The sequence below is a fragment of the Carettochelys insculpta genome, chromosome 23 (genome assembly GCF_033958435.1).
Source record: "Carettochelys insculpta isolate YL-2023 chromosome 23, ASM3395843v1, whole genome shotgun sequence".
NCBI classification, from domain to species: Eukaryota; Metazoa; Chordata; order Testudines; family Carettochelyidae; genus Carettochelys; species Carettochelys insculpta.
The window spans coordinates 1,335,510-1,358,663 of NC_134159.1; the positions used below are offsets into that span (position 1 = coordinate 1,335,510).

Sequence of the window (23,154 nt, forward strand, 5' to 3'; positions counted from 1 at the left end):
TCGTCCACCCTGTTCCCTCACTCCAGCACTCACCTGCATCCCCATCCCCTGCCCTGAGCCCCCCACTCACCCCACATCACTTCTCACAGGCACTGTAACCCCCGCCCTGAGACACCCCCTATACCAGTACCCATCAGAAATGTGAGTAACTGCAAACCCTGGGAGGAAATGTGCTGCCCCAGAGTAAATAGCTTGTGATGGAAAGCCACTTTGTAGGGTTGTGTCTTCTGCCTTGCCAGCCCCTCAGCCCTCGGCAAAGGCCACTTCTAGAGCAGGCTGCAGGGCTCTCTTCAGAGGCTCTGTCTCAACCAGAGGTCTGCAGTGTAATTGGAATAAAAATCACTTGCCTTGGCACCAAGATGTTTTGGCATCATGGGGTCACCGGTGGCCCTTTGGCACTGACGAATAGGAGCGTTGGACGTGCCGGCACCATGAAGGACCACATGGGCTCCCAGAGGCACAAAGCAGCGTTTCTCAGGCCTGTGTGTGTAATTGCTCTGTGATGACAAGGGACGGGGAGGATCGTGTGTGTGTGCTTGGCTCAGTGGGCTGCTCACTTATGAGAAGGGCCATTGAACCAGCTCCCGGTAATTTGGTGGGGATGGGTGTGTGGAGTCTTGGAGAAAACACAGGATCACACCTTGTTCTTTCTGCTCATCAGCACAGAGAGAGAGAGAGAGAGAGAGAGAGAGTGTGTGTGTGTGGGCGGCGGGGAGCAGGGTTGGAGGCTGACCCATCCCATCAGACAGTGGCAGGCTGCTAGCAGGTGGGAATTCTGTTGACCTTTTCCAGGGCCCCAGTCTACCTCCCTGAGGTGGAAGAGTTTGAAGCCCGGGCTCTGCTCACCATGATTTCTCATCAGCTGCTCCTCACCCAGAGGGAAACTCACCCTCTGTGCCCCACAGATGGAGCAGGGAGCGCACCAGCAACAGCACAACACAGGCAGGGAACACAATCCCTTGCACCTCCTTCCATTTCTGTGACGAACCTGAGACAGAGAGCGCTGGACACGTCCGCTCAGAAATTGATCTTCCCTTCCTGGCGCCTGCTGAGTTTTTCAGCAAAGGGCTGGAGAACAGTCAATAGGTTCAAAGGAGCACACGGTTGGACAGAGTCCCTTAGTGGAGGATCTATTAATGGGATTCTCTACGGGCTACTGAAGAAGAGATGAAAGATCATAAAATACAAGAAGGATCTGAGAAGAAACTCAAATGAAAGAGAACAACAAGAAGTCCTGTGGCACCTTACAGACTAACAGATATTTTGGAGCATGAGCTTCTGTGGGCAAAGACCTGCTTGATCAGATGCGAGTGGAGGGAGGGTGGTTTCAGAAGGGTATTTAAAGAAACCTTTAGAGTTTAGGTTTTGGGGTCTTTAAATACCCCTCTGAAGCCTCCCCCCGCCCCCCATGCATCTGATGAAGTGGGTCTTTCCCCATGAAAGCTCATGCTCCCAAATATCTGTTAGTTTATAAGGTGCCACAAGACTTCTTGTTGTTCTCGAAGCTACAGACTAACACGGCTCCCTCTCTGATACTTCTCAAATGAAGAAGGTTCAGGTAATTGCAGATACTAAGAAAAGACATTTTTTCTAGAGGTCCAGATACCACGATGGCTGCAATCGAGTACCTCGTATTAACGGAGGATATTGATATCATTGGCATCATAGAAACTTGGTGGAATGAGGACAGTCAATGGCACAGAGTATCAGAGGGGGAGCTGTGATAGTCTGTAGCTGCAGAAACAGCAAGCAGTCCTGGGTCCCAGCTGCTTGCCACCGTGTTTTTTCAGTTTTGGGGTGGGAGCAAGCTTGGCGTGCATGCTTCTCGCAGCTCACGGCTGTGCTGCTCGCACTCGCTCGGCTTCCTGCCGTGGGGTTGCTAGGTCTGTACAGCTTTAAAAGTGCCTGGATGCTGAGATCACACAGCCTCACTGCTGCAGGCCAGGGTGTCTCCACGTTCCAACTTGCTGGCACCACGGCTGACTCCTCTTTCGAAAGAGTGGGCAGGGGAGCGTCTAGACGTGTCTTCTTTTGACAGAGGATTTCCAAGGGGACGCTCTTCCTGATACAGGAGCGGGGTAGGGACTGCGAAATCTGCACTGCGTGCCTCTGATTTTCTTCCGACAGAACGCATGGTACGTGTAGCTGCTCCTCCCGTTCGTTCGAAAGAGGGACAGAAATTTCAAATGTATTTGCATGTGTAGACAGAGCATAAAAGAGCACTCCAGGGTGATAGGTCATTGCGAAGAAGCTCAATGAATTCTTTGCATTGGTCTTCGTGGCTGAGGTTGTTAGGGAGATTCCCAAACCTGAGCCGTTGAAGGAACAATTCTGAGGAATTGTCCAAAACTGAGGTGTCATTAGAGGAAGTTTTGGAACAAGCTAAACTGCAATAAGCCAGCAGGACCAGATGGCATTCACCCAAGAGTTCTGAAAGTCCTCAGCTGTGCCACTGCAGAACTGCTAACGGTGGTTTGTAACCCGTCCTTTAAATCACCTTCTGTACCAAATGACTGGAGGATACCTAGTGTGATGCCAATCTTTAAAAAGGGCCCTAGAGGTGATCTTGGCAATTACAGGCTGGTAAGACTAACATCAATCCTGGGCAAATTAATTGAAAAGAACAGAATTGTCAGATACATGGATAAGCATGATTTGTTGGGGGAAAAGTCAACATGGTTTCTGGAAAGGGAAATCCTGCCTTACATTAGAGTTCTCTGAGGGGTCCACAAACATGTGACAAGGGGGAAGCAGTGTACATTGATTTCCAGAAAGCCTTTGATCAGGTCCCTCCCCAAGGCTGCTAAGTAGTGTAAGCCCTCATTGGATAAGAGGGCAGTTCCTTTCATGGACTGATATCTGGTTGAAAGGTAGGAAACAAAGGGTGGGACTAAATGGTCAGTTTGCACGAGAGAGAGGAGTAACTGGTGGTTTCCCACAGGTGTCCACACTGGGGCCAATCCTATTCAACCTAATTATAAATGATCTGGAAAAAGGGGTAAACAGCAGGTGACACAATTTGCTGATGACACTAAGCTGCTCGAGCTAGTTAAGAACAAAGCAAACTGTGAAGAACTTCGAAAGAGTCCCACAAAATCAGCTCCAGCACCAGCACCTCGTCAGCTGTACGGCCGGCCAGTCCTCTGGCCCAGCTGCCCTGGGACTAGCCCCTAGACTGACTTCCTCCGGAGAGCTGTGGGGACCTCTGTGGGGCTTGCCAGGCAGTAGGTGCCTCACCAGCTGACATGCTGCGCTGGGGCTGGGGTCGGTGTCCTGCACGGTGCATCTCCTGCGACCAGGAGCCCCATCCAGCTGGTGTGTCCAGCCAGGGCAGGCCGGCGCTCGGTCCTTTCAGGGGCACATGAGCGTAACTCAGCAGTGCTGTGACTGCACCCATATCTGGGGCCCCCACAGCCTGTGGTGAGCCTGTCGGACCAGTCCTGCCTCTGGCCCTACAGCAAGTGGGGTTCTGCCTCTGGAGCCGTTTGTTCGTCCCGCGGCTCCTTCCTGCCCAGCCCAGCTTTGGGGCGGGGGCTCAGCTTGGCTGCGTCCTGCACCGGGCCTGGCTCATGGCCCTGCACTTCCACGGCTGGGACAGCTGAGAGCCTCTGCCCCCAACCATGGAAATCGCATTGGGCTGCAGCCCCCAGTCTCCTTAGCCCCAGCACCTACGCTCCCAACAAAGCAGGAAAACAGCCTGCCTGCCACAGAGACCAGCACGAGGCCTCCTGGCCCCGGGGCCTGGCCCCATGTGAAGCCCACTGCACAGGAGCCCAACGCCCGCTGGGGGGCGGGGACCTGATGCCTTCCCAGCTCTGGCTCCTCTGCCAGCCTAAGGCTGCTCTCTAGCCCCTTCTGGCTTGTGGGGCGCTCAGGCTCAGAGCCGTGCGCGCTGGAGAGCGTTGCTGGAGCGGCTGGGCAGGGCCGTGCATGTTCCCCTCCCGCAGGGCCGTTTGCTTTCCGTCCCAGGCAGGGCCGCAGGTGGTCGCGTGGGATTCCAGAGGCTGCGCGTCCTGCTGGGGGCTTGGAGGTGAGTCTCTCTCTCTCTCTCCCCACCCAGTTAGCCTGGTGGATTTTTGTGGCCAGGCCATCAGAGACGACGGGCTGGTTCTCAAGGCGCACCGGGACTCCCTGTGCTACTACTTTGCAGTGCCGGGGATGGACTGTTCCCTCACCATGCAGGCGGCCTCGCCCCAGGACAAAGTCCACTTCCAGTTCCGCTTCTTGCTGGTGTATAGTCTGCTGTGCCTGGCGCCCAGCGGCAGGCCCCCGCCCAACACCACCCATGCGCCTCTGCCCCGGCAAGCGCCCGGCCCAGCCCACCAGGGCCCGGGCATCCCCTGGCCAGTGGAGACCGGGAGCTGCCAGACCCCTGTGGTGCTGGCTCTTACCTGCAGTTCTACGACGGCCCAAGTCGCACCGCCAAGCCCCTGGGGGCCCCGCTGTGTGGGATGAGTGTCCCCTGGCCCGTCCTGTCCACAGGGACCCACCTGACCCTGCGCCTGGTGACATGGGGACGGCAGCCCCGGGTGGATTTTGTGGGCGATTTTACCTCCGTCCAACTGGGTGAGGTGCAGCCTGGGCTGGGGTGTGAGCCAAAGGGACTCGCCAGGCTGCCCAGACCCTCCCACAGCGTGTGGGCCAAAGAGCAGCCCCCAGCCCTGCACCATGCAGGTATGGGGCTGGCTACCCCCCCCCTCCCCCAACTGTGCTGGCACACACAACTCTGGCACTCGCAAACATACCCTCCCCTGCTGTGTGTGCGCGCGCACACACACACACACACACAAAAAAAACCCCTGGCACATGCACACACCCCCTCTCCTGCTTTGCATGAGCGCGTATGCGCACACACACAAAAACTCTGGCACACGCGCGCACGCGCACACCCACCCTTCCCTGCTGTGCATGAGCACATGTGCGCGCATGCACACACAAACCCTGGCACTTGCACATGCACATCCCTGCTGCTGTGCCTGAGCACGCACGCACACACACACAAACCCTAGCACTTGCGCGCATGCCTGCACACACGCATGCACACACACACACAGAGTACTTGTGCATGCACACGTGTGCACACACACACACACAAAACCCTGGTACTTGTGCATGTGTGCATGCGCGCTCAACCCTGGCACAGGCACAGCTGCACACAGACATCCCCCCATGCATGCACAACCGTGGTGTGAGTGTGCACGCGCATGCGCGCACGCACGCGCACACACACACACACACACCTGCTGTGTATGCACATACAAAGACACAACCTGCCACAGACACATCTACACGCACACACACGAGTCTCAGCCAAGGCTGCACGTCCTCTCACATGTGCCCAAGTCCCTGTGGCCTGTGTAGGGTGTGTGGGGCCATATGACCTGGGCGCTGACCCAGGGTTGCTGGCCCTGCCGTGAGCCTGTTAGCCAGGGAACATGGCCCGGCCCCCGAGGCCAGCGAGCTGTGTTGGCCCAGCTGCCAGGCGGGGGGATGTGGGCGGGCGGGGGGGGGGGGAAGGAGTGGTGGCTTCTCTCTCATGGCTTGCAGCTCTTGCCCCATAGACTGGGGCGGGGGGGGGGGGGGGAGTGGTCACAAGAGGACCTGCAGGCCGGTCTCCCAGTCAGACCCCCCCCGCCCATGGTATCCCCCCCCGTTCCTGCCACTGGTGAGCCCCCCTCCCCCCCAGAGCCATGTCTGTCAGCCCCCGGGCACGGAGAGCCCAGCAGACCCAGCCCAGGGCATTAGTGTCCTGTGTGTGGAGCCCAGGCAGAACGCCGGCACAGGGCCTGTGTGCAAGCGAGGCATGCCCAGGACAGCCAGCCCCCCCCGCCCCCCAAACCCCCAGTCTACAGGCACCAGGCAGCGCAGCTGGGCCAGGCCACTAACCGTCTGCTCAGCAGCCCAGGGGCTGAGGCAGCTCCCTGCCTGCCACGGCGCCGTGCGGCTCCCATGTCTGGCTCCTACACTCGGGGCGGTTAGGGCCTCTGCGTGCTGCGCTTCCCCTGAGCACCGGCTCCGCAGCGCCCATTGGCTGAAACCTGCAGCCAATGAGTGCGATGGGGCCAGAGCCTGCTGGGAGGTGTGGGTCATTGGCCCATGCAGTGGCCCTTAGACCACTTACAGTGAGAGCGAGGCGGGAGCCTGCTGGGCTTTTGCAGATGCAGTAGAGAGGCGCCTGCATGAAGGTCCCAGGTTCAAGGCCGCCCATTGGGGGTTATGCTGGAAGCCCCGATGTGAGTGCCGCCTACAGGCCGTACCCCAACCTGCCTCCTGCACCCCCAGCCTCTTGCTTCTGCCCCCACCCACAGCTGGGCCCCTTTCTCTCCCTCCCTGCCCCCCCCACCCCCCGGAGCCCGGACACTGGGACCCTGGCTGGTGCCGAGGCTGCGGCGAGGCTTGGCTGGCGTCAGGGCTGTGCGTGTCCCTTCCAGGGGTTGGCAGGGCTGAGTGCCACCAGGAGCTGTACTTCCAGTGCTGGAATGGCACGTGCAGCCCCCCGAGCCTGGTGTGTGACCAGACAGGTGTGGATAACTGCGGGGACGGCTCCGACCAGGCAGCCCAGTGCACAGGTCTGGGAGGGGGGGGCGCTGCGACGTAGGGGCCCAAGCCTGCCAGCAGCTCTGTGGGATCCTTAGGGCAAGGCAGCAGGAGCTCTGCACTGCGCCCCTCCCAGCCTAGGGGCTCCCTGGTGCAGTTACAGGCCTATACATGGGGGGCTGCAACTGCCCCCCCCATGGGCTGCCCTGCCTCTTCCCGGCCTCTCCCTGACCAGCCTGGATGGGGTTTACCTGGGGCAGGGGCCAGGTGGCAGCAGCCACCTCAGGGGGGCACCTCCCCTACCCCCACACTCACCACAGGGCGCTCCCCGATGAGCCGCTGGCGGGGTCCCACCCCCCCTGGGGAAGTGGGGCTCCATGGCTGGGTGGCTGAGGTGGAGCCCTGCACCGTGAGCACAGGGAATCTGCCCCCCTGCCCCGCCCAGGCTGAGTGGGGCCAAGGGGGCTGGGGTCAGGTGTGGGGGATGTTGGGGCCTTGTGGTGGGGGGTGGCTGGTCAGGGGATGGGGCAAAGCAGGGGTGGCTGAAAGGGGCAGGGCCACCTGGAGTCAAGGGTTGGGGGAGAAGGGCAGGGCTGGAGGGAGGGGTCAGGGCCTGATGGGGGGCCTGGTGTTGCCCCCAGTTCCTGGGTACAGGCCTGAGTTACGCCTCCCTCTCCCATCCAGGTCACACCCCCACAGCAGCAGCTCGCCAGCCTGTGAGGACCCCTGCAGCTGCCCCCACGCTCCATGCGATGGGGAAGAGCCAGACCTGGGCCTCAGAGCCCAGGCCCCAGGCTGAGCCTGCAGCAGGTACCTACGGCCACATGCAACGGCCAGCCTGGCCTTGTGAGGGATCAGGGTACAGCCCGGGACTGGGGTATGGGCCGGCTCTGGGCACACCCATTGGCGCTCCTCTCTGCACCTCCTCCCAGGTGAGCAGCGGGCAAGGAGGGAGTGGGAGTGGAGTCCTGGCACTGTGGACCACAGGTTAATCTGGCCCCTGCAGCTGTTGAGCCCCAGAGTCAGTGGCTACGCACCCAGAGCCACACCGGGGGCCAGGGAATTGAGCTGTGTCCCAGCTCCGGCTGCTAACCACTGGGCCAGCCTTCCTAGAGCCCTGCCCTGCTGTCAGCCAGCTCTTTACAACAGGGTTGCCAGGTGTGTTTGCGTGTGCGTCAGCAGTGAGAGCTGAGGGGTGTGCAACCAAAGAGGGCTGTCCGTATGTGCAAGCTGCGTGAGCGTGCTAGGACTCATGCGCATGTGTGTAATGATGGACATGTGTGATGACAGGTGTGCGTGAGCTGACAGGTGTGCAATGCCAGACATGCATGTATATAATGACAACTGCATGCATAAGGTTGTCACACTAGTGTGCGCAATGGCACATGCCTAGGTATGACGGGGTGTGCTTGGGCGTGCCAGGTGGCTGTATAATGACGAGTGGAGGGGATGTGCAGCAGTGTGTGCAAGCACCCCAGTGTGCACTGCATGTGCATGTGGGTGTGCAGGTAGGGGTGTGTGGGTGTGCAATGACCCCAGTGTGCACTTGTGCACTGCGTGTGCATGTGGGTGCACAGGTAGGTGTGTGTGCACAATGACTCCAGTGTGCACTGCATGTGCAGGTAGGTGTGTGTGTGCAGTGCTAGCGGTGTGGTTGCGTGCTGTGCATGGTATCCCTGGGTCTTACCAAGGTCCCCACCGCTCCATTACACTGGCGAAGTCAGGCCGCACGCCTCGGCGTCTGGGCTGGCTGGTTGGTCCATCTGGCTGGGGCGGGGAGCCAAGGGACGCTGCCGCTGACCCTGTTATGGTGTGCGCGCGCGCGCGCGTGTGTGTGTGTGTGTGTGTGTGTGTGTGAGAGATGGAGTGCGGGGGGGATGCATATGTGAGTCAGGCTGGATGTGAGAGACAAGCAGAGCAGCTCCCAGTGGTTAAGGATGACCCTGAGGCTATAACCTAGGCTGGCAGGTAACCCCTCTGCCCTGAACAAAGAGGAGGGTGGAGCCGAGCTGGTTTTGAAGAGGCGGGGGGCGGCAGTTAGAGGCTGGAGGGAAGAGGGAGCTGGATGAGTGAGCCTGGGAGGGGGGAAACTACACCCCAGAGGGGCACCCCTCGGGCTCTTCGCCCCAGGACGGGTTGGAATGACTGTCTCTGACTGCTGCACTGATGCTTTTGTGAGAAACTAGGCATCTGTCGCCTAATAAACCTCCTGTTGTACCTGCTGAGTGAGAGTCACTCCTGCCAGCGGACGGGGTGCAGTGCATGGGGACCCTTGAACCCCATCACACTGGTGGCAGCAGTGGGATGCACTGCACCCACGGATGAGCTCCCAGCAGTGGCTGACTGAGCGCAAGAGAAGGAAGGGGCCTCACAAGAGCCAGAGGGGGAACAGAGCCATTCCTGCAGCTGCTGCTGGTGAGTGGATACCCCGGGAGATAGTGGGGAGATGGATTATACCCGACTCCTGAAGGCAGAGCTAGCGGGGCTGTGCAGAGAGAGGGGCCTGACCGTGGGGAAGGCGACCAAGGCTCAGCTGATTGCCCAGCTGGAAGAGAATGACCGATCCGGGGGGGCAGAGCCTGTCCCGGCAGAAAGTGGCCGGTCAGCCTCGGGAAGCGTTTCGGATTCTCCGACAGGAGCGGGGGCTCGACGCCGTCAGACAGACACGGTGCCCGCCAGGTCGCGCTCAGCTAGCGGTGGTCCATCGCGGGCAGAGTCCCCCGCCGCAGAGCTGCGACAGCTGGAGCGCGAGGTGAGATTAAAGGAACATTGAGCGCCAGGAATGGCAGAGGGAACACGAGCGCCAGGAACGGGAAAGAGAGCGTGAGCAAGAGCACCAGCTACAAGAGAGACAGCGGGAGGAGAGCGAGCGAGAGCGGGAGCATGAGTGAGCCATGGCGGAGGCTCGACGCCAAGAGGCCCCAGCTGCGGTAAGCGGGGAGAGGGCCAGACAGCTCGGGGTGGCCAGTCACTTGGAGACGCGCATGCTGGCCCAGTGTCAGGACCCAGGGGACATGGACAAGTTCCTTGCCGCCTTTGAGCGAGCCTGTGAGCTGCACGAGGTTCCCCCAGCCGAGTGGCTCCGGCACCTCACCCCCTTGCTGGGCCAGAAGGCCGCAGCGGTGCTCAGCCAGCTGGAGGGGCTGCAGCCTGGGGACTATGAACGGGTCAAACAGGCCCTGCTGCATAAGTTCGGGCTGACTCTGGAGACGTACAAGAAGAGGTTCCAGGAGGCGCAGAAGAGACCAGAGGAAACCTATGTAGATGCGGCCTCCTGCCTGAGGCAATACTGCCGGAAGTGGGTGTTCGGGATGGGAGCCCAGTCCGTAAAGGACGTGGTCAAGCTGGCGGTCCTGGAGCGATTCTACGAGATGTGCGCACCTGACCTGAGGGTCTTGGCTCGTGGACCGGAAGCCAGGGGACTCACATGGTGCAGGGAAACTGGCAGATGACTTCACAAACAGCCGGGCCATGTTTGAAAGTGAGCCCCAGAGAGAGAGGGAGTCCCGGAGAGAGAGGGAGTCCCTGAGAGACCAGGAGTCTCAGAGAGACCGGTTCCTGACCGTACAATAGAGGGGACCACCTTTGGGGCGAGCCCAGGAAAGAGGGGCCAGCCACCCACCCCCCAGAGAGCCAAGCAGAGCCTGGACACAGCAGCCGGCCCGAGGGACACAACAAGACCTGGGCTGTTATCGCTGTGGGCGAAAGGGGCATAGAGCAGCCCAGTGCCCCAGGCTCCCAGACAGGTTGAGCAGGCCGGGGGGTCATGGAGTCAACTGGGTGGGGTCCCAGAAGCCAGAGGGGCTGGTGGCCAAGGTGGGTGGCGCTGACAGTGGGTACTCGGATTGGGCCGAGTCCGCCCCACAGACCAGCTCCTCAGGGGGACCAAATGATCAGAGGTCAATTTACAGAGTGGGGGCGGCACTACCTCTGCGGAGCAAGTGTCTCAAACACCTCGAGGTAGATGGGAAAAAGGTCACGGGGTTCTGGGACACAGGCGCTGACGTGACGCTGTCCCGACCTGCGGTGGTGGCACCGGGTTGCATGATACCCAATTCCCACCTGACTGTAACGGGAATTGACAGGCCTCCTTTCAAGGTGCCCATGGCGAGGGTGCACCTGAAATGGGGGGGATAAGGAAGGCCCCCAAGGAAGTGGGCGTGCACAGCCATTTGCCGGCGGATGTACTGATGGGGGGTGACCTGGAGAACTGGCAAGGTGAACGCCCTCATGCCCTGGTCTTGACCTGTAGCCAAAGAAAACGAGGGGTGCGCTCCCCAGATTCAGGGGTACAGGCCCAGCCAAAGCCACAGAGGCCACAGGGGCCAACCCTGAGAGAAGGGGGGTCCCCAAAAACCAGATCTCACAGGCCAGGGATGCTGGAGCCAGACAGGGAAGGGGAAGAGGCTTCCGCCCCTGCCCTGGCCGAAGAGTTCCAGGCAGAGCAGCAGAGAGACCCCTCCTTGCAGAAGCTGGGGGAACTGGCCAGTCTCAGCCCAGCTCCACAGCTGGGGGAGGGCTGCAGGGAGAGATTCCTGTGGGAAAAGGGATTCCTGTACCGGGAATGGGCTCCCAGATGCAAAGTGGAGCCATGGAAGGTCCAGAGGCAACTGGTCGTTCCCCAAAAGTACCGGCGCAGGTTGCTGTACCTAGCCCATGATGTCCGGCTCGCAGGACACCAGAGCTGCGTCTACACGTGCACGCTACTTCGAAGTAGCGGCACCAACTTCGAAATAGCGCCCGTCGCGTCTACACGTGTCGGGCGCTATTTCGAAGTTAACTTCGACGTTAGGCGGCGAGACGTCGAAGTCGCTAACCTCATGAGGAGATAGGAATAGCGCCCTACTTCGACGTTCAACGTCGAAGTAGGGACCGTGTAGACGATCCGCGTCCCGCAACGTCGAAATTGCTGGGTCCTCCATGGTGGCCATCAGCTGGGGGGTTGAGAGATGCTCTCTCTCCAGCCCCTGTGGGGCTCTATGGTCACCGTGGGCAGCAGCCCTTAGCCCAGGGCTTCTGGCTGCTTCTGCGGCAGCTGGGGATCTATGCTGCAGGCACAGGGTCTGCAACCAGTTGTCAGCTCTGTGTATCTTGTGTTGTTTAGTGCAACTGTGTCTGGGAGGGGCCCTTTCAGGGAGTGGCTGGCTGTTGAGTCCGCCCTGTGACCCTGTCTGCAGCTGTGCCTGGCATCCCTATTTCGATGTGTGCTACTTTGACATGTAGACGTTCCCTCGCTGCGCCTATTTCGATGTTGGGCTGAGCAACGTCGAAGTTGAACATCGACGTTGCTGGCCCTGGAGGACGTGTAGACGTTATTCATCGAAATGGACTATTTCGATGTCGCAACATTGAAATAAGCTATTTCGATGTTGGCTGCACGTGTAGACGTAGCCCAGGGGATCCACCGCACCAGGAGAAGGTTGTTACAGAACTTTTTCTGGCCAGGGATCTTTGCAGCTGTCCGTCTGTATTGCCTGTCCTGTGATCCCTGCCAGAGGGTGGGGAAGAGCTGGGACAAGGGGAAAGCTGCCCTGAGGCCACTGCCCATCATAGAGGAGCCTTTCCAGAAAGTGGCTATAGACATAGTGGGCCCCTTCAGCAAGGCAACGCGTTGGGGAAGAAATATATTTTGGTGGTGGTAGATTTTGCCACGCGATACCCAGAAGCAGTGGCCTTCACCTCTGTCAACACTGACACCGTGGCAGATGCACTGCTGTCCTTTTTCAGCAGAGTGGGGTTCCCCAAGGAGGTTCTCACAGATCAGGGGTCCAACTTCATGTCAGCCCTACTGCAAAGCTTGTGGGACAAGTGTGGGGTCCGGCACACCTGGGCCACAGCCTACCACCCGCAGACCAATGGGCTGGTGGAGAGGTTCAATGGGACTCTGAAGCAGATGCTGAGAACCTTCATGAATCACTACCCCCATGACTGGGACAAGTACTTACCCCACCTGCTGTTTGCATACAGGGAGGTGCCCCAGGAATCCACGGGGTTCTCCCCATTTGAGCTGCTGTACGGAAGGAGGGTACGGGGACCCTTGGACTTGCTCAGAGAAGAGTGGGAGGGGACGGCCTCTCCTGAAGGGGAGTCAGTGGTACAGTATGTACTGACCTTCCGGGAAAAACTCACCGAGCTCATGGGCCTGGCCAGGGAGAACCTCTCCATGGCCCAAAGGAAGCAAAAGGTCTGGTATGACTGTAATGGCAGGGCCCGAGCCTGTGCCACCGGGGACCAAGTGATGGTCCTTGTACTTGTGCGGCGGAACAAGCTGCAAGCGGCCTGGGATGGGCCCTTCAAGGTCGTCAAACAGCTAAATGACGTGAATTATGTGGTGGAACTGTCGAACCGGGCCCACAGCCACCGCGTCTATCATGTGAACATGATGAAACCTTACTGGGACAGAGAGAACTTGGTGCTGGCCATGTGCAGACACTGGGAGGGGCAGGGGGATGATCCCTTGGTGGATTTGCTCAAAGGGACTGGAGCCGGCTCCTTGCTGGAGTCTATTCCCCTCTCAGACCAGCTGACCCCTGTCCAGCAGACAGAGATCAAGGAGGTGCTGCATTCACACCAACAGCTGTTTTCTGACAGACCTGGATGCACTGAGCTGGCTGTCCACCGAATAGAGACAGGCACCCACGCCCCTATCAAGTGTGTGTCATTCAGCAGCACAGGGAGGACGGTTCAGGACATAGAGCGGGAGGTTGAAGACATGCTGGCTCTGGGGGTGATCCAAGCCTCCTCCAGCCCCTGGGCCTCTCCTGTGGTGTTAGTCCCTAAAAAAGATGGGTCTGTTCGGTTTTGTGTGGATTATCGCAAGCTTAATGCCATCACTGTATCGAACGCCTACCCCATGCCCAGGCCTGATGACCTCTTAGACAAGCTGGGGGGAGCCCGTTACCTCACCACCATAGACCTCACCAAGGGGTACTGGCAAGTGCCATTAGACGAAGATGCCCGGCTCAAGTCGGCTTTCATCACCCCTGTGGGGCTCTACGAGTTCCTGGTCCTGCCCTTTGGCCTCAAGGGGCACCCGCTACCTTCCAGCGTCTGGTGGACCAGCTACTGAAAGGGATGGAGAGCTTTGCCCTGGCTTACATGGACGACATTTGCATCTTCAGCCAGACATGGGAGGACCATGTGTCCCAAGTCAAGCAGGTGCTGGACCGACTCCAGAAGGCTGGTCTGACTATCAAGGCAGGGAAGTGCAAGGTGGGGATGGCTGAGGTGACCTACCTGGGCCACAAGGTGGGCAGCGGCTGCTTAAAGCCAGAGCCAGCTAAAGTGGAGGCTGTCAGAGATTGGCCAACACCCCAGACTAAGAAACAGGTCCAGGCCTTCATTGGGATGGCGGGGTACTACCGGAGGTTTGTGCCCCACTTTAGCTCCATCGCAGCCCCCCTCATGGAGCTGTGTAAAAAGGGAAAGCCTGACAAGGTGGTCTGGACCGAGTAGTGCCAAGAGGCCCTCTGCGCGCTGAAGGAGGCTCTGGTCAGGGCCCCAGTGCTGGCAAATCCAGACTTTGACAAACCCTTCCTGGTGTTCACCGATGCCTCAGACGTGGGCCTGGGCGCGGTGCTAATGCAGGTGAACGACAAGGGGGAGAAACACCCCATCACGTACCTGAGCAAGAAGCTGCTGCCCCGGGAGCAGAACTACGCGGCCATAGAGAAGGAATGTCTGGCCATGGTGTGGGCGCTGGGGAAGCTGCAGCCATATCTGTTTGGACGGCGTTTCACCGTGTACACCGATCACTCACCCCTGACCTGGCTGCATCACATGAAAGGGGCCAACGCCAAGCTCCTGCGGTGGAGTGTGCTCCTGCCGGACTACGACATGGAGGTGGTCCATGTGAAGGGGAACAACAACACCATAGCTGATGCCCTGTCACGCAGGGAGGGCCCTGAACTTCTCCAGGTCACTGGCTGAGTGACCCCGCTCAGTTCAGTCTGGAAGTGGGGACAGATGTGATGGAGTAGGGGGGGTGCATGTGTGAGTCAGGCTGGATGTGAGAGACAAGCAGAGCAGCTCCCAGTGGCTAAGGATGACCCTGGGGCTATAACCTAGGCTGGCAGGTAACACCTCAGCCCTGAACAAAGAGGAGGGTGGAGCCGAGCTGGTTTTGAATCGGAGGCGGGAGTTAGAGTCTGGGGGGAGAGGAAGTTGGAAGGCAGCCAGCCTGGCGAGGGGGGAAGCTACACCCCAGGGGGGCACCCCTCGGGCTCCTCTCCCCAGGACGGGTTGGAATGACCATCTCTGACTGCTGCACTGACGCTTCTGTAAGAAACTGGGCATCTGTTGCCTAATAAACCTCCTGTTGTACCTGCTGAGTGAGAGTCACTCCTGCCTGCGGACGGGGTGCAGTGCATGGGGACCCCTGAACCCCACCACAGGGTGTAACCCGCACCCCCCAGGCGTGCTGAGCTGTCCCATGTCGTGGTACTGAGCGCACTTCCCAGAGGAAGAGGCAGCGTCCTGGACAGCCTAAGCTGAGCACCTGCAGCTCAAGCTGTAGCAGCTCCTGTACTAAGTTCCAGTGGCCCTGGTTCAAGCCCGCCTGCAGGGGTGTTACACATAGACTCGCTCCTGGTTGGATGTGTGCGGTGCTGCAGGCAGTGGTGTGTGCCCTGGGAGGTGGGTGCATTTGTAACAATGTGTGTGTAATGCCCCCGTTGTCTCTTGTGAACGCTCCTCGTGCTGGCTCAGCTCCCCAGCTGGGGCTGCTTTGCTTTTCAAGCCCCGCAACCAGCAGCTGCCTCCCCTTGGAGCTTCACTGGCTCTGGCACGACGCATCCCAGGCCAGGCGTCTGGTGCTGCAATGGCGAGAAGAGCCATTTCCTCGACTCCAGGCACCAGGTCGATCTGCCAGGAGCCGGCGGGCTGGGCTGGGCTGGGAAGGGCAAACCCCGCGGGCTGGGCCTGGCCGCTGGTGAAGACCAGCACCTGCACAAGGCGTTGCACCAGTTAGAACGTTGTTACCCCCAGCCCCAGGCTGTACCTGCCCAGCCCCCCACCTGTTCCCCCCCCGCCCCGGCTTAACCTGCCTCGCACCCACTGCCTTCCTGCCCTGGGCTGTGCCGCTCTGCAGGGGCAGGACCCCCCCCGCAGCCGGGCTGGAACACGGGCCCACAATGGAATTGGTCCGAGGGCCGGCCCCGCCTGTAGCCCAGGTCCATTGCAGGCCGTTAGTTCGGCGCAGCCGGGCGGGGAACCGCAGCGTCCACAGCCGCCAGCGACACCCAAAAGCGGCGCAGTTGCCGACCCCTGCGTAGCCCAGGCCGCCCCGAGCTGCCAGCTGGGGCCCTATGAATGTACTCGCAGTTGGCTGTGTGCAGTGACACGTGCACTGGCGCGTGTATCGAGGGGGCGGACGGACGTGCAATGACAGATGTGTGTGCACAACAGGTGTGTAATGACCCATGTGCAATCGTGTAATGGCAGATGTGTGCATGACCGTAATGGTGAAAGTACAATGATGTGTGTACAAGGACACCTGTGCAAGGAGAGAGGTCCGTGCAGCTGAGGACCTGTGTAACAGTAGGTGTGTGTTTGCTTGTGTGAGGTGTGCCCTGCCAGGTGTGTACTTTTCACAGGCAAAGACAGCGCTGCACATCTACTTGTGCAGTGCAATGACACGTGTGTCTGGGTTCACATGGCCAGTGACAGGTGGCTGCACGCGGGCAGTGGCCTGTGCAAAGCTGGGGGGGGTGCAGGCGCACACCCAGGAGCTGTGGGCGTTTGGCATCAGAGGGGCACGTGCGTGTGCAATGAGGAGTGGGTGTGTTTGGAATGACGGGGTGTGTGTGTGTGTGCGCGCATGCGCGTGACAGGGACTGTTTGTAAAGCATGGTGGGAGTGTTTGGGAGATGTGCTTGTGCAGTGATGGGCTGTGTGTGCAAGCCGCCCCCTGGGGGGGGTTGCATGTGAGCAGTCACAAGGATGGGTGTGCAATGAGAGGGAATGGGGGGTATGGGTGTGTGCAGCAATGGGTGGAATGTGTAATCGGGGTGCGTGTGTTTGGAATGCTGGGGTAGCAGTGTGTGCAGCGACAGGTGAAGTGTGGAATGGGGGTGTGTGTTTGCAATGCTGGGGTACTTGCATATGCAGCATCAGGCTGCGTGTGCACTGAGGTGGGTGTGTTTGGCATCACAGGGGCACGTGCGTGTGCAGTGATAAAGGCTGCATGTGCACTGAGGTGGGTGTGTCTGGCATCACAGGGGCATGTGTGTGTGCAGTGAGAAAGGCTACGTGTGCACTGAGGTGGGTGTGTCTGGCATCACAGGGGCACGTGCGTGTGCAGTGATGAAGGCTGCGTGTGCACTGAGGTGGGTGAGTCTGGCATCACAGGGACACGTGCGTGTGCAGTGATGAAGGCTGCTTGTGCACTGAGGTGGGTGAGTCTGGTGTCACAGGGGCACGTGTGTGTGCAGTGAGAAAGGCTACGTGTGCACTGAGGTGGGTGAATCTGGCATCACAGGGACACGTGCGTGTGCAGTGATGAAGGCTACGTGTGCACTGAGGTGGGTGAGTCTAGCATCACAGGGACACGTGCATGTGCAGTGATGAAGGCTGCTTGTGCACTGAGGTGGGTGAGTCTAGCATCACAGGGACACGTGCGTGTGCAGTGATGAAGGCTGCGTGTGCACTGAGGTGGGTGAGTCTGGCATCACAGGGACACGTGCGTGTGCAGTGATGAAGGCTGCTTGTGCACTGAGGTGGGTGAGTCTGGCGTCACAGGGGCACGTGCGTGTGCAGTGATAAAGCTGTGTGTGCACTGAGGTGGGTGTGTCTGGCATCACAGGGGCATGTGCGTGTGCAGTGATAAAGGCTGTGTGTGCACTGAGGTGGGTGTGTCTGGCATCACAGGGGCACGTGTGTGTGCAGTGAGAAAGGCTACGTGTGCACTGAGGTGGGTGTGTCTGGCATCACAGGGGCACGTGCGTGTGCAGTGATGAAGGCTGCGTGTGCACTGAGGTGGGTGTGTCTGGCATCACAGGGGTACGTGCGTGTGCACTGAGGTGGGTGTGTGTGGCATCACAGGGGCACGTGCGTGTGCAGTGATGAAGGCTGCGTGTGCACTGAGGTGGGTGAGGCTGGCGTCACAGGGGCACGTGCGTGTGCAGTGATGAAGGCTGCGTGTGCACTGAGGTGGATGTGTCTGGCATCACAGGAGCACGTGCGTGTGCAGTGATAAAGGCTGTGTGTGCACTGAGGTGGGTGTGTCTGGCATCACAGGGGCACGTGTGTGTGCAGTGAGAAAGGCTACGTGTGCACTGAGGTGGGTGTGTCTGGCATCACAGGGGCACGTGCGTGTGCAGTGATGAAGGCTGCGTGTGCACTGAGGTGGGTGTGTCTGGCATCACAGGGGTACGTGCGTGTGCACTGAGGTGGGTGTGTGTGGCATCACAGGGGCACGTGCGTGTGCAGTGATGAAGGCTGCGTGTGCACTGAGGTGGGTGAGGCTGGCGTCACAGGGGCACGTGCGTGTGCAGTGATGAAGGCTGCGTGTGCACTGAGGTGGATGTGTCTGGCATCACAGGGGCACGTGTGTGTGCAGTGAGAAAGGCTGCGTGTGCACTGAGGTGGGTGTGTCTGGCATCACAGGGGCACGTGCGTGTGCAGTGATGAAGGCTGCGTGTGCACTGAGGTGGGTGAGTCTGGCATCACAGGGACACGTGCGTGTGCAGTGATGAAGGCTGCTTGTGCACTGAGGTGGGTGAGTCTGGCGTCACAGGGGCACGTGCGTGTGCAGTGATGAAGGCTGCGTGTGCACTGAGGTGGGTGAGTCTGGCGTCACAGGGGCACGTGCGTGTGCAGTGATGAAGGCTGCGTGTGCACTGAGGTGGGTGAGTCTGGCGTCACAGGGACACGTGCGTGTGCAGTGATGAAGGCTGCTTGTGCACTGAGGTGGGTGAGTCTGGCGTCACAGGGGCACGTGCGTGTGCAGTGATGAAGGCTGCTTGTGCACTGAGGTGGGTGAGTCTGGCGTCACAGGGGCACGTGCGTGTGCAGTGATGAAGGCTGCGTGTGCACTGAGGTGGGTGAGTCTGGCGTCACAGGGGCACGTGCGTGTGCAGTGATGAAGGCTGCGTGTGCACTGAGGTGGGTGAGTCTGGCGTCACAGGGACACGTGCGTGTGCAGTGATGAAGGCTGCTTGTGCACTGAGGTGGGTGAGTCTGGTGTCACAGGGGCACGTGCGTGTGCAGTGATGAAGGCTGCGTGTGCACTGAGGTGGGTGAGTCTGGCGTCACAGGGGCACGTGCGTGTGCAGTGATGAAGGCTGCGTGTGCACTGAGGTGGGTGAGTCTGGCATCACAGGGACACGTGCGTGTGCAGTGATGAAGGCTGCTTGTGCACTGAGGTGGGTGAGTCTGGCATCACAGGGACACGTGCATGCAGTGTCAGGCTGTGTGCGCGATGGGGGGGTCAACGTGTGCAGAGCCTGGTGCGTGCCTGGGTGTGGCGATCCCCCCCGCGCTGTGCTCAGAGCTTGGCCAGGGAGCGAGCGCTCAGTTGCCATCTCACGTGGGTGCCCACCCAGGCCCCCGGCCCTGTACCAGGAACCTGCCCGTCTCTGCCCCTCCCAGCCCTGCAGGGATCGTGGCAGGGCTGGCGCCTGCCCCGGGGCACTGCCCCACCGCGCTGTGGCTGGCTTGGCACTCACGTCCCACACGGAGCAGGGTGGCAGGGACGCGGCCTGGGACCCCCGGCAGGGCAGGCGTACTGCAGGGGGCTGCTTGTGGCTAAGCATGTCGAGGGGCACGGGTGCCGTGGGGCTGCAGAGCAGCAGGGGGGCGCCCGGCCCTCACTGCTCCCCTTTCTCCTTCCGCCTAGGGGCGAGGCTGCCCGAGCTGCTGGCGCTCTACCGTCTCCCAGGGCTGGTGCGGGCTCCATCCTGCTCTGCTGCTGGGCGCCTGGCTGGTTTGTCTGGAGACTGGGGTCCTGCCGCTTCCTGCCTGGCTGCACCTCTATGTGGGCCTCATGCCAGCTCTGCCCCTGCAGCTGTGCCCGCGGGGACCTGGGCTGCGCCGGCAAAGTCATGCCGCAGCACAGCACCGACCTGCCCGGCTGAGGCCAGCTGCTGAGGCCGGGCCTGCCTGGGGCGGGTGGGGGCAGGGAGCTGCTCATGGGGACAGTGTGGGGGTGGAGGGCAGCTCCCACCGACCCAGCCAGCCCCACACGCCTGCGCCCTGGAGCAGCTCAGCCCCTGACCCCAGGGCGTGGACGGCTGCTGGGGGAGGGCCCAATCCTGCAGCCTTCTCGGGCTGGTGTTTCCCTGGCGCTGCCGGTGTGGGTGGCTGGAGCACGACTGATCCACTGGCCTGGCTGGGATCTACCCCTGGAGCCCAGGCCCAGCCGAGCCCCGTGTGCGAGCTCTGTCCCGCCGCCTGCCACCCCCAGTGCATGGTCCTGCCGTGGGCAGAGCCTGGGCCGTGCATGGCTAATAAAACAGGCATGTCCTTGGCTCTGCACCAGTGTGCCCAGCCCTGCCCGTGGCACCGCTGGCCTTAGCCATGCTGCCTCGGGGACCCGGGACCCTGCCCAAGGCACTGGCCCCAGCTTGGCACAAGCAGCCGCTCTGGGGCACGGTTTCCAGGTGCGGCTGTGCCAAGGCCTCGACTTCTCTGCAACGCTGGGGGCTGCCAGCCTCTGGCCCCTCTGGAACTCAGGCCCAGGCTGCTCCTGCCCTCAGGACACCCACACCAGTGGCCACTCCCGGCCTTTCGGCCTGCTGCCCTGCGGCACCCCCCAGCCCTACCCCCGAGACGTGGCAGCTGAGTGGCACCACCTCTGGCTGGCTGCAGCCTTGGCCCACCATGACTGGGACTGACCCAACAGCAGCCTGCCAGCCCTGGCCAGGGCACACGCCGGCCCCCACTCCTCCGCCTTGGCACCACGCTGGCACGGTGCAGAGCAGAGCCCTTCTCCCGGCAGGGGAGGGGGTGGAGTCCCGTGGCTCAGAATGTGGGCTCGGGGGCCTCCCTGGGCCCCTGCACACACAGCAGCAGCCCAGACCCCACGGGGGCTCCAGGTCAGGGGCAAACCAGGCTGGCAGGTGCAGCAGGCGCCATGGCACCATCCCCAGGCCAGGGGGGCGCAGTCCCAGGAGGGTCGGCTGCTCCTGGGCCCAGACCAGACAGGTCCCCCCCGCCAGGGGCCTCTGGGGGGGCTCCCCTAGCTCCCTGTGAGCAGTGAGCAAGGCACTGGGTGCGGCTGGAGGGGGCAGTGAGGCCGGGGTGGGGGGCACCGAGGTTTGGCAGTCAGCGCCCACCAAGGCAGGAAAGCAGCCCCACAGGTCAGGCCTGGCCTCCTGCAAGGGGCCCTGGGACCTGGGCAGGGGCTGCAGGTCAGGGCGGAGCCTCCTGATCCCCAGAGGCTGGAGCCCCCTTCCCCAGAGCCCTCACCTGCCCCTGCTGGGCCAGACAGGGTCACTCCTGGCAGCAGTGCCCCCGTCCCACTGCAGGGAACAGGCGGGCAGGGGCCAGAGCCACAGCAGGGGGCAAGCAGCATAACAGGGCCAGATCCTGGCGTCAGCCCAGAGCCCCACCCGGCGTCAGCTGCTTTTCCCAGCTGGGCGCTAGGCCCAGCACCCCACAGCCAGCCCTGCTCCCCCGCCAGGGAAGGGGTGTGCCGGCTCCATCCCCCGCAGGAAGGTTGGCTTACTGGGCCCATAGGACTGAGGGGTCCCAGCAGCCCCACACCCAGTCCCACTGCAGGCACCAGCAGCTGTTTGCTGACTCATGGGCCACCCTCCACCCCAGGGCCAGGGCGGCTCAGCCTCCGACACACAGCTCAGGCGTTACTTGTCGTTTAATAGGAATCCAGTGACACAGCACGAGTCGGCCGCAGCCTGGGCTCAGGGAGCTAGCAAGGGCCGGGACGCAGCACCCAGCTCCCTGCTGGCTCGGGGGCAGCGCTCGGGGGCAGGGCAGTGCAAGGCGGTGGCAGCGGGAGCCGTGCCACGTGCTGGCCCCTCGCCCAGCTGGAGAGGTTCCGCGTGCCGGGGCCCTGGGCGCTCCCGCTTCTGCTCGGTGTGGGTGGCAGGCGTGACCCAAGCCGTGCTGCTGGCCTGCCACTGCCTGGGCTGAGTTGTCTCTGTCCTACCCAGCGGTGCTGGCTGGGCGAAAGGAGCCGTGATCCCGGGCAGGCTCTGGCTGGTGCCATTTGCAGGGCCCAGCGCTGGGCTGGTGCCTCCATCCGCCCTGGCAGAGCCGGCGAGAGCAGTGAGCGAGGGATGTCCGGTGAGCAGATGGCACCAGAGCAGGGAGCCCCCTGACAGGCGGGGCTGGGCCCGGGGAGGGGCAGGGCGGGGTGGGGGTCTGCCGGCAGCAGGTGGGCCACAGGGGAGCCCAGAGGGTCCTGCTGCTAGGAAGGCACTTGCGTCTGTCCGTCCGTCCATCCATCCGACTAGGGAGGAATGATCTTTTGGGTCCCAGTGCAGCCGGAGGGCTGGGACCACATGGCTGCCCAAAGGGACCCCTCAGCCCCTGGGCATGGGCTGGCCCTGCCCAGCACTGCTCTCTGCCGGCCCTGGAGCGAGCTGGGCAGATGCCACCACGCATGGCCCCGGCACTGCCTGTGGGGCGCTGGCCAGGGCAGCCCTGCAGCAACAGCTGTGCACCCCCAGAAGCCTGGCCCTGGCCCTGCTCCGCTGGAGGGAGACAGCTCAGCCAGCAGCTGGCAGGCCAGGAGCTTGGGGCAGCCCCGGCGTGAGCGCAGAGTAGGCAGAGCTGAGCTGCCGGGACCCCCTGTTCCGGCACTAGCTGTGGAATGGAGGGGCTGGGGGAGCGCCCCCTGCTCCCGGCGAGAGGGGCAAGCCCCTGAGCAGGGCCAGGCGTGCCAACCGTGACTCGCTGGCTCAGGATGGACGCCGCGTCTGCCCCTCTCCCCCGCCCGTCCCTTGGGGGGCCTGGGGCACGGCAGAGCCGACTGGCACCCGCCTGCCTGCCCAGCTCGGGGCCCGTGCTCTGGCTGCTGGAGGCGGAAGGCGGGGCCCTGCGGGGCGGCGCTGGGGCGGGCTCCCAGCCGTGAGTCGAAGCTGCGGTCGCCTCGGTTCCGCAGGCCCCGCGTTCCCCTGGGGCTGGGGGCGGCGCAGCTGCCCCCGCCAGTCACACAAACAAACCCGTCCCCCACCGGCTGCGGGGAGCAGTGAAGCACCATTTTCCTCTGGGTTTCTTAAAAAAACGAATCATGGTAATAATAAAAGAGCGGCCGTCCCTGGGCCGGCGGCAGGCGCGAGGCGGGTGGCGGCCGGCCTACGAGGGGCACTCCTGCATGTTCACTCCCGCTTCCAGGTGACGCTGCAAGTCAATGGGCTGCCGGGGCGGCTGGCCCGGCCACTCGCTGCTCAGCACCAGGTTCTTAACGCACCCCGTGATCCCGGAGCGGAACTTGCCGGCAGTCAGGGCTTGGATGGCAGGAGCGCCTCCTGGGGGCACAGGAGAAGCAGTCAGCTCCCCGAGGCCCCGGGGAGGCCACGGCCGGCAGCACCCTGGGGCTCCAGCACCCCTACCCCACCAGCGCCGCCTCCTGCTCACAAGGCGAGGCAGGGAAACTGAGGCACAGAGCAGGCCTGGGATGCTGGCAGGGTTTGATGGGCAGAGCTGGGCTGGCGC

At 61.7% G+C, this 23,154-nt stretch overlaps 2 protein-coding genes across 9 annotated transcripts in view; one reads left to right on the forward strand and one right to left on the reverse strand.

Moving 5' to 3' along the window:
- The first annotated feature begins 1,610 nt into the window (after positions 1 to 1,610).
- Positions 1,611 to 22,691, forward strand: LDLRAD2 (low density lipoprotein receptor class A domain containing 2). Its single transcript, XM_075017958.1, has 7 exons — positions 1,611 to 1,689; positions 4,061 to 4,244; positions 4,319 to 4,571; positions 6,449 to 6,569; positions 7,222 to 7,347; positions 19,373 to 19,459; positions 22,492 to 22,691. The coding sequence occupies exons 1-7, from the start codon at positions 1,611 to 1,613 to the stop codon at positions 22,689 to 22,691; spliced, it is 1,050 nt and encodes a 349-aa protein (XP_074874059.1).
- The window catches only part of HSPG2 (heparan sulfate proteoglycan 2), a 186,844-nt gene continuing 185,021 nt past the window's right edge, over positions 21,332 to 23,154 (reverse strand). For all 8 annotated transcript variants that reach the window (XM_074975578.1, XM_074975582.1, XM_074975576.1 and 5 more), the window contains one exon: positions 21,332 to 22,967. In XM_074975578.1, the coding sequence (XP_074831679.1) occupies positions 22,795 to 22,967 (173 nt within the window). In that variant the 3' untranslated portion in view covers positions 21,332 to 22,794. The remainder of the gene's footprint in view (positions 22,968 to 23,154) is intronic.